Source organism: Sturnus vulgaris, chromosome 8 (assembly GCF_052056855.1).
Source record: "Sturnus vulgaris isolate bStuVul1 chromosome 8, bStuVul1.hap1, whole genome shotgun sequence".
Taxonomy (NCBI): Eukaryota; Metazoa; Chordata; class Aves; order Passeriformes; family Sturnidae; genus Sturnus; species Sturnus vulgaris.
The window spans coordinates 2,040,848-2,050,982 of record NC_142250.1 but is presented as its reverse complement, the minus strand read 5'-3'; the positions used below and the strand labels follow the sequence as shown (position 1 = coordinate 2,050,982).

At 60.8% G+C, this 10,135-nt stretch overlaps 1 protein-coding gene across 2 annotated transcripts; it reads left to right on the top strand.

Moving 5' to 3' along the window:
* The first annotated feature begins 1,181 nt into the window (after nt 1-1,181).
* Nucleotides 1,182-9,770, top strand: CHST3 (carbohydrate sulfotransferase 3). Of its 2 annotated transcripts, XM_088168702.1 has the most exons (3): nt 1,182-1,283; nt 7,123-7,327; nt 7,470-9,770. In XM_088168702.1, the coding sequence occupies exons 2-3, from the start codon at nt 7,191-7,193 to the stop codon at nt 8,698-8,700; spliced, it is 1,368 nt and encodes a 455-aa protein (XP_088024828.1). In that variant the 5' UTR covers nt 1,182-1,283; nt 7,123-7,190; the 3' UTR covers nt 8,701-9,770. The 2 variants fall into 2 exon arrangements, with proteins under 2 accessions (XP_088024828.1, XP_014738829.2); XM_014883343.2 differs by lacking the exon at nt 1,182-1,283 and having other exon boundaries at nt 5,086-7,327.
* Nucleotides 9,771-10,135: the final 365 nt, after the last annotated feature.

Here is a 10,135-nt window from a genome sequence, read left to right as displayed (position 1 = left end):
AGCAAGACCATGAACATCACACCCAGGCTTTCTGCCTTGCTGTTTGCATACCAGCTGCTGGCACTCTCCATGCAAACCCATCCCCATCACCTTGACTCACAGGAAGCCACTGAGGAGCAGTGAACAATGTCAGTCATCACACTTAAATGCCAAGAAAACTTGCATTTTGCTGTCTGTGCCACACGCGTAGCAGAAAAGCTATGCCAGGAATGTGAAAGAAGGCTGAAAGTTTTTATGGGGACTAGTTTTTTGGATCTCCCTCTGCTTGCAGAGCCAGATATCTTTCAGCTCCTCGATGTGTAACATTATAGAGCTCTGAGGGAGCTGGGTGAATTTCTGCACTTCAACCAAAGTAGTAATTTCTGTAGGATTTAATGCTCCAGACCCTAAGCCTGCCCTGCAGGGACAGTGACAGGTGGTGTCCCCAATGCTCCTGGGCTGCTCCCAGTAGGATGCTCTCACTCCCTGCCCTCTTGGAGCACACAGATGTGACCTCACCAGCACAGCACAGCACACCACAGTGGGACCAATCCCCCCACAGCTCCTGTATGGGGACAAAGTGGAGTTGGAGGAGAAAGGTGCTGAGCTTGAAGCCAGTTTTAGCTGAAGATAACAAAGAGGAACCTTGCCACAAGATGGTCACAGAGATAGAGCCAGGTTCCTCACACGATAGGATGGTGAGAGCCGGGGTAGGAGAGGTTTGCTGTGGATAGAAGAAGAAACAATTTCTCCAGTCCGACAGTGAGCAAGGAGAGATTGTACTAGCTCCATCCTTGGAGTTTGCAGGATAAAGCTCTGACCATCCCAGTGTGACCCTGCTTTGGACAGGAAGCCTACAGCCCAAATCACCCCGTGGTGCCCGGGAGGGGACTCGCTTTGGCCCAGATGGGACAATTCTGCGGGATGTCTGTGAGCTCCCAGGACCTCACTTCCCCCCTTTCCCCACCCCAGCGGCCCCTTCCAGCGATCCCGAGGCTGGGGCCGGCCACTCCCGGTTTCCCGGCGTGGCGTGTCGGGGTGGGGGCAGCGGGGGGCTGGCCCGGGGACCCTGCCCGGCCCCGCCCCGGGACCCGCGTCCAGGCGCCGCTGCCCCGGGAGGGAGGAAGGAAGGAAGGAAGGAGGGAGGGAGGGAAGAGGGGAGGGAGGGAATCAGGGAAGGAGGGAGGGAGGGAAGGAGGGAGGGAGGATGACAGCACCGTGAAGAAAAGCAGGGGACCCGCTGCTTTCTCTCCTCCCGCACGGCAGGACCGGGCGAGCTCGCCCCGCGGAGCGGCCGCCGCCGGGTAGGTGCAGCGGGGGTCGGGACCGACGAGGCCGGGGCCGGAGCGCAGCCGGGGGCCGGGAGCGGAGGGATGGGCAGCGGGAGCCCCGGGGCGAGGGGGAGGATGGCGGCGGGGATCGGCTCTTTCTTTGCCGGCGCGGCGGGGAGTTGCGGGAAGTTGGGCGTGCGAGGAGGGGCCGCGGCCCCGAGCTCCCGCACCCCGGGCAGGGGGGAGCGGGGCCGGCGGGGAGCCCGGGGCTCGGTGGCCGCATCCCCCCGCGGGGCGGCCCCGGGCTCCGGCGGCTCCTTTGTGCGCCCTCCGGCCTCGGCCGCTCCTTTGTCTCGGTGCGGGGCCCCCCGCCGCCCGCTCCCGCAGCGGGGCAGCGCCGGCGCTGCCTCCCTCCCTTCCTCCCCTCGGCGGACAGCCGGATCCCAGCGCCCTGCCGCCGAAAGTCTCCCAGCACATGACTGCTCAGCAGCTTTCTTTCGGGGAACAAAACAAAAAAAAAAAAAAAAAAAAAAAAAATTTGAAAAAAAAAAGGGAAAAAAAAACCCAGTGGAATAGGATCGAGCTCTGCGGCGGCAGCGCCGAGCCTCCGTCCGGAGCGGAGCGCGGCTGGGGCGACAGAAGGAGACTTTGGAAAAAGGAGAGTTTCTCCCAGCCATCCCGGAGTTGCATCATCCGTCCTGTCAGCCCCTACCAGGGAACACTGGAAAGTTGTTCTCACCCTTTCCCCTCCTGTCCCGGGGCCACCGGGGCACGCTGGCCCTCGGATGGCTCCCGGCTGGCGACATTTCTGCCGGAGCTGGGACTGTGACACCCTCACGGCCTCAGACGGGGCCTGGATGGCATGGGGGTGCTTTGGGGGGAAAAGGCCATCCCAGCAGAGTCTCCCCTCAGAGCCTGCGGGGATTTCAGCAGCTGCTCCCGGCCGCGCTGGGGAGAGCTGCCCACACCCCGCTGCCTTTGCCTTTGCACCGAGCCTGGCTTTGGTGCCTGTAGGAAAGCGTCCCCTTTTCCACAGCCAACGATTTACAACGCTACACCAGGACAGGGATTTAACTGTGCAGTTTTCCCACATCTGCCATGTTGCTTCAGCGTACGGCTCGATTTCACACCCCCAGTCTCCCTGTGCTGACTCGAGCACAGGTCACTGTCCCCAGGGCCAGCATCTCTTGCCACCAGTCCCTTCTGCATCCCTGGAGCGCTACAGCCGCCTGTCTCGGGCTGAAAGGGGAGCAGAGGCGGGCACAGAGAGCGCCGTGTCCCTGCTTTTGGGGTGGGTTTGGCGGAGGAGCTTCCAGGCGAGCGTGGAGCAGCGAGGGGAAGGAGTGTGGGGCGGTGGGAGGGACCGTGGGCTCCGCGCCCCAAAGAAAGGGCTCATTGAAGCAGGGACGGGCATTTGCGGTTCCCAGCGTGGCCGGGGGCCGCCGGCACGCACAGCAGCCGGCATTGTGCCACTGGCGCCGGGCAAACGGGGCCGGGCAGTGCTCTCACCCATCTTGGTGGTCTGCTCTGTAGCCCCCCTCGCTGCCCAGCACTTCGGCGCGTTCACCTTTGCTGCAGGTGGTGCTGCAAACCCCACGCCAGCCGTGTCTGTGGTTTCCAGCAGATTGGTTTCATGGTTGAAGGTGTTTCAGCCGGGTCCTGGTCCAGGTCCAACTGCAGAGGCTGGTCCCTGCCTGGCAGATGCTCGTGTTTTACCCCCACGCCCAGCACTGATGTCTCTGAGTCCCATCAGGTTCTCCAGGGGCAGGAGCAGCAGCTCTCCTCTCTGCTGGGTCAGGAGAAAACACCTCTGTTTGGACACCACCAAGGTGAGGGAGAGAAATGTCCAGTGTGTCCTGGCCATCAGGCCTCTGCTGATCCTGTCACAACATTACTGTGCCCTCACCAGCCTCTACACCCCTTCTGCTCAGTGGTTTTTGGGACACGAGGAACAAGGACAGCTCATCCGGGTCACCACAAAGAGAAGGTGGGACAGTAAAGAGCGGACAGGAGACAAAGACAACCTCATGCACCTGGAGTCTGAGAGCTTCTGCAATGAAAACAAAGTTGTTTCAGTGGGGCCTGCTTGTACCGACACCCTCCTCTGCTGCTGCTCCTGAGTGTAACCTCTGAGTCAGAAGGACTTTCCATTCCCAACTTTCTCCTCCAATGGGCACTTTCCAGGCTTCAATTTGATGAGGCTTGTGACTATTCTCAGCAACTTTGTAAACATCCTAGGAGGTGGCTTTTTTCCCTCTCTTTTTTTAGCTTGACTGGACATGTTTTTAACCAAAAATACCTGCCTGGACAGGCTCCTTAGCAGCGCCGCGGGGCAAACCGAAGCAGTGCTGTGCTCGTGCCATGCCTTGGAGGACAGCCAGGACCAGGATGAAAATTGCTGGGAGATGAAAGCAAAGTGGGAAGCTCTGGTGGCACGTTTCCCAAAGCCAGCCTCGGGAGGAAGTTGGGAGCGGAAATAGTTGAAAGAGTAAATATAGAGGGGTTTTTTTCCCAGGTTGCAGACAAAGAGCAGCAGGGAGAGCAGATAAGCCCGTGCTCCTTATCTCTTTGTTGTTCTGCCCCTGTGTTTTGCTGGTCCGAGTGTCTGCTGGAATTCTGATGAAGCAAAGGACCGTGGAGGGAATGGAGGGAATTTTTCAGAGCTGCAGCAGCAGCAGCACTGAGGGCAGCAAGCTCATGGAGGGATGCATGGGAGTGGATGGGGGCTGGATGGACAGAAGGATCTCAGGCAGGGAGGGAACGTGGGCTCTTCATCGCCTTTCTGTGTCCAGAGCTCAGCTGTTGCCCGTTGAGTCACCCGAGGAAAATGTGACTTCATCCAGTCTCACCTCCATCTGGCATTTTTCTTTCCTGGATCTCACCTGGTGGGGATTCGGGGCAGCCAGAGTTGGGGAATGAGTGCCCCAAGGCTTTGTGTAAGACCTTCCCTTTCCCAAAACTGAGCTGAAAACCCTTGCTCTGCTCTTCCAGTCAGGCAGTCCTGTGGAATGCCCTGCAGAAGGGTGACAGGAGCATCCATCCCTTCCCTCCTTCCTCTCTGCTGTCTTCACCCCACCTGCACCACCGGTGGGAGCATCCATCCCATGAACCAACCTGCTCCAGCAGACTGGAATGATTTGGTGTCTCCATTACTGACCAAGTCCTTCCTTCTTGCTGTGGCAAGGTTAAGTTAAACTTGCTAGTACTGGCAGATCCCACCTGGGCAGATTTGCATGGGAACAAAATCCCCAACGCCACCAAAAAAAAGCTCCTTTTCTGGCTTTAACTCCTCTGGGAAATCCATAAATCCTCTTATCATCTCCGCAATGGGAATTGCAGCCGTCCCTGCTGAATTGAAAAGCACTTCCAGTCTGAGGGATAGGAAAAGGCAGGGAGCAGCATCTGAGCCGTGGGTGCTGCCATCTGGGGCATCTCAGTTTAGCATTCCTGGAAATTATTCCGCTTTGCTTCGGGACGTGGAGAGCAAGAGGACGCTGCCTGCCGTCTCCAGGGATGATGCCCATCCATCTGTCTGCTCACACAGGTGCATTCCCCAGGAGCGGGCGCTGGCAGAGCAGCATCCCGGTGCTCTCCTCATCCATCCCATCCTCGTCCATCCGCGCCCTGCAGGGGAACGTGCGGGGGACACAGAGCCCCTCTGTTCCCACTCACAAAGGGGCGCTTGTGGGTTTGCACAGTGCCCCAGCCGGGCTGCTCCTCACGGGCCCCAGCGAGGAAGGGATTTAGGATGCCAAGCAGCCCCAGGCAGCCTCACCAGGTCACCCGCGTGTCCCCAGCCCTGCCGGGGCCCCCGCGCCCGTCGCTGCCGCCCCGCGGGTCCCAGGCAGGACGTTTGCAGCCGGCTGTTTATTTAAGGAATTATGTCTGGGCCTGTGAGCGAGGGTTTTGCCAGCGCTGCCGGACATGGTTCTCTGTGTCATCCCTGTGAATAATTCCTGGTCTGTGGCTCATTTGTGGTCAGGCAGCTGGGGGCATTAGATGGGGAAAGCCGCGGGCTGGCTTTGCCCAGGGATTTGTCTGAGGAAGCGGTGGATGCCATCCCCGGGGCGTGCGTGCTGCGGGCAGCGAGGGGACCGTCCCCAGCCCGGGACTGTCCCCGGCCCCAGGCGAGGGCAGGGATGCAGATCACCTCCCCTTGGGCTGCCGGGACTCCGCCGGGCGCTGAGAGACGCGGCCGCACACCGAGGACTGTGTGTATTTGATTTTTTTTTTCTCTCGGTTGCTCAAATACTCCGACAAGTCCTGTCATCGAGGGGGCACGACCGAGGAGGGGGGATATGGGGGTGGCTGCCGAAAGGCACCTGCCCCGGCTGCTGGCCTGTCCCCGAGGAGTGGCGCGATGACAAACTAAACTAACAGGGCTGTTATACACACACACACACACACACACACACACACGTGTGCCGGGGATCTTGAAAGGAGGGAGCTGGGGACCACTGTGGGAGGGCTCTGGAGCTGCCAGGGCTCTCCAGAGTCCCTGCATCCCACTAAATCCTAAGTTTCCTGGGTGCGTGGGTGTGGATGTCTCTTTTTAGAAGGTCTTGCTGGAAAGGAGATGGCTGGAAGCCAAGCCTCGGGAGCTGAGTGGTTTGCTCAAGCTGGGAAATTCCTGGTCCTCACACAGAGAGGACTGGGAATCCGACAGGCTGGGGCGCTGCCCTGGCCACGGGGCACATCCCACCCCTCCTGCCCATGTTCCCTCCTTCCCGGCCGGAGGGGCATTCAGGGAGCAACACTAAAAAATGCACATTTTGGCCGAGAACGACGCGGAAGAGGTTGGGACGTGACGCAATGCCTGGCAGGGCTTCCCCGCTTCACGCTCTGCAAATACCGAGGCTTGGCCAGGGCATCTCCCCTCCAGCAAACCCCGGGGCCCCCCTCAAAGGATGGGGCTCTGCCTGGCTCTCCTCCTTCGCCCCAAAAGCAGGGGTGGGACGGGCTGCCAGGGTCGCGCTGGTGGAGCCAAGCCAAGCCTAAATAGACTTTCCCTGAGTCACCGAAAGTCTGGCCAAGAAAGCGGGAGGAGCGAGCAGCGTCACCCACCCGAGCCGGCGGGCAGGTGGCAGGTGCCAGCAAGGCCCAGGGGTGTAAATCTGCACACTGGGGACCAAAACAGCAGCTGTGGGTCCCCAAAATCTCCATCTGGGGTGTGGGTTTGGTGCGGCCAAGAGCGGTTTCCAGCAGCACGCCGATTCAGGGGCTGGAGGAAAGACGAGGGGGGTGGGTATTTTCTGCAAGTCGCCTGGTTTTGCATCCCACACCAAGCAGCTACACCATCGTTTGGGGTTTTTTTTCTCTTTCTTGGCAAAACCCTCCCCCAGAGCATTCTACTTCCCGAGGGGGACTGGCGGCAGCAGCGTTTTCCGGCCCGCTGTAGTTCATGAAAACTCTCTGGGTTTCATTTTCGAGGCTCAGCAGCTGCTGCTGCCATGCCGGGGGAAGGCGGAAACTGCTCAGCCCCACAGTGGGGCCCTACAGCGGAGCCTCCAACCCTCCCCTTTCCAGAGGCTGGGAGCCACAAAGCGCCAAAAATCCGAATGATACCGTGGCTCCCTGGCTGGCAGCAGCAGGTTTTTGCCAGTGGGAAGCAGGCAGCTGTCGGGTGGCAGGGATTGGGTTTTAGGAGGGGCAGGGGCAGCTGGTGGAAGCGTGGGAAGGGGTCGTGCCAGACAGATATATTTTAGGAAGGAGGAGGAGCAGCCGACGGGGCATTCAGGCAGCTGCTCTTCGGGGGTGGGATGGAGCAGTAGGGAGGAGCTCCCCCTTTTTTACTGCTCCTGTCCAGCCTTTGTCGGGCTCTGACCCTGCCCGCAGGGAGGCATCGCCATGCTGAGCCTTCTTCTCCCCACAGGCGGGGCTGGCGAGGCCCTAGCCCAAGGCACCTTCCCAGCGTGCAGGAGGGGCCTGGGTGTGTTCCCCATGGAGCTCCGACGCGCTTTACCCCAGGATATCCGGGAGCTGCTGCACTGCTTGAAGATGAGGAGCAAGTACGCCGTCCTGCTGGTCTTCGTCATCAGCCTCGTCATCATCGAGAAGGAGAACAACTTCATCTCCAGGTAGGCAGCGAGTACCCCAGCCACCCCGTGGTTTGCAGCCCCTCTCCCCCAATCCCGAGCTCCCGGGAGCAGCAGGAGCCCCCGGGGGGGGGGATGCAGGGTGGTCCCGCTGTCCTCCAGGCTGGGCTGGGTCTCCCCACAGGGTGTCGGACAAGCTGAAGCAGTCCCCGCAGGCGCTGGCGGACGCCAACAGCACGGAGGTCAGCCCAGCACCGGACAAGAACGGCTCGCTGGCCTCGCTGCAGGAGCTGGACGCTGCCTTCTCCCAGCTGAGGTCCCACCTGTACAACATCACCCTGCAGCTGGCAGGCGACGGGGACCCCGGGCCGCGGCGGCACGTCCTGCTGATGGCCACCACCCGCACCGGCTCCTCCTTCGTCGGGGAATTCTTCAATCAGCAGGGCAGCATCTTCTACCTCTTTGAGCCCCTGTGGCACGTCGAGAAGACGGTGACCTTCCTGCCGGGGGGAGCCAGCGCCGTGGGCTCAGCCTTGGTTTACCGAGACGTCCTCAAGCAGCTCCTCCTCTGCGACCTCTACATCTTAGAGAACTTCATCTCACCGGTGCCCGAGGGCCACCTGACGCCCTTCTTGTTCCGGCGGGGCTCCAGCCACTCGCTGTGCGAGGAGCCCGTCTGCACGCCCAGCACCAAGAAGGTTTTTGAGAAGTACTACTGCAAGAACCGCCGCTGCGGCCCCCTCAACATCACTCTGGCGGCCGAGGCGTGCCGGCGCAAGCAGCACGTGGCCCTGAAGACGGTGCGCATCCGGCAGCTGGAATTCCTGCAGCCGCTGGTGGAGGACCCCCGGCTGGACCTGCGCATCATCCAGCTGGTGCGGGACCCCCGCGCCGTGCTGGCCTCTCGCATGGTGGCCTTCTCCGGCAAGTACGAGACCTGGAAGAAGTGGGCGTCCGAAGGGGAGGCTCCCCTGCGCGAAGAGGAGGTGCAGCGGCTGCGGGGCAACTGCGAGAGCATCCGAGTGTCGGCGGAGCTGGGGCTGCGGCGGCCGGGCTGGCTGCGGGGCCGGTACATGCTGGTGCGCTACGAGGACGTGGCGCGGGCGCCGCTGCAGAAGGCTCGGGAGATGTTCCGCTTCGCCGGGCTGCCCCTCACGCCGCAGGTGGAGGAGTGGATCGGCAAGAACACGCAGGCTCCCCGCGACGGCAACGGCGTCTACTCCACGTGCAAGAACTCCTCGGAGCAGTTCGACAAGTGGCGCTTCGGCATGCCCTTCAAGCTGGCGCAGGTGGTGCAGGACGCCTGCGCGCCGGCCATGCAGCTCTTTGGCTACAAGCTGGCCAGCAGCCCCGCCCAGCTCGCCAACCGCTCCTTCAGCCTGCTGGAGGAGGCACAGCCCGCCTGGGTCACGTAATGGTGCGGGCCGGAACGAGGGGCTGCGGCCGCGCTCCCGGCCGGTCCGGAGATGACCTGGGGGGTCCCTGCTCCCGAAAATGCTCCTCGCTGCTGCCAGGTGGCAGCCCCAGGAGCTGGAGCCATGCTGGCAGAGCTGGCCCCAGGGTCCTGCAGAGCCTGAATTGCACAGTTTCTCTGGGAATGGGGAAATGGTGAAGGTGAGGGGCGGCGGGGTCGGCAACAGAGCCGCCTCCCCAGCTCGGGAGCTGCACTGAGGAAGAGGAGGGTGGTGGCAAGCAGAGAGGGACGGGACCAAGCACCTCTGCCTTGCCACCCCCCACGCCAGCTGGGACGGGGCAAGGACAAAATCCCTGTGGTGCCAGCAAGCACCCAGACCCCAGAGACCTTCTTGGTTTAGTGCCTTCTTCATACACCAGCACAGACTGGAAAATGCCCACAGAGCCCTGGACGGCACTTGGGCTGCAACAAAATGAGGTGACTATGGTTTGGTGTTCCTCAAACTCGGCTTTGGACGTTTGGGTTTATTTCCTTTTTTTTTTTTTTTTTTTTCCCTGCGTATTTGCATACCAGGTGAATTTATTTATTTATTATGTGCAAAGGAGGGGGAGGCTGGTCAAGGAGAGAAGCCCAAAAATCAGAGCAGCACAACATACTCCAAAGGGAGACACCCAGAAGAGAGGTCACGTTTTAGCTGGAGACCACCACGTGTCCTTCTGTATGATCTTGGGAGAGCCCCCAGGGCTGTAACCCACCCCCCCCCCCCCCCAGCCCCCGTGGGGCAGCGACTGTGAAATTCAAAAGTCGGCGGTGCTGAAAGACTGTCAGACTTACCCGATTAAAAGCAAAACCACCAGCACAGAGTCCAAAGCATCTCCTGTCTCCTTAGTATTGGTGGGTGTGCCTTGCCCAGGGGGGAGCCCAGAAATCTGTGCTAACAGCACTGGTGGGTGGCCAAACCTGGAAGAAGCCCAGGGAGTCTCAGGGCGTTTGCCATGTGCAGATGTTGACCCAGTGCCGAGCTGGCCCCTCCAATTCACATTTCATTAATTAAAATGCCTATTTTTAGCCCCCCTCTTCGTAGCTCATTCTTCTTCTCCCCCAGGCATTTTGGCTTACGGCAGCCACCTGAGGGAGAAGCCAAGCATTTCGGTGGCGAGTGGTTGTCTCCACTGAGGGGTCCCAGCAGCCACATGTCCCCTTCTCCCCAACTAGAGCTGCTGGCCAAAAGCAAAAATAAATAAATGAGACGAGGCGGCAGCCGGCCACAGCTGGGCTGCGCTCTGCCGGCCGTGAGGAACGCGCTGGGGCTCCGGCGAAGGGCTGCGGCTGGGCTGAGCTCACAAAAGCTGCGTTTTCGACCCAAGAGGGAGAACAGAGGCGGCATTGAGGAGCTCGGGGCCGGCCGGCGGGGAGCAGCCACACCGGAGCCCCGG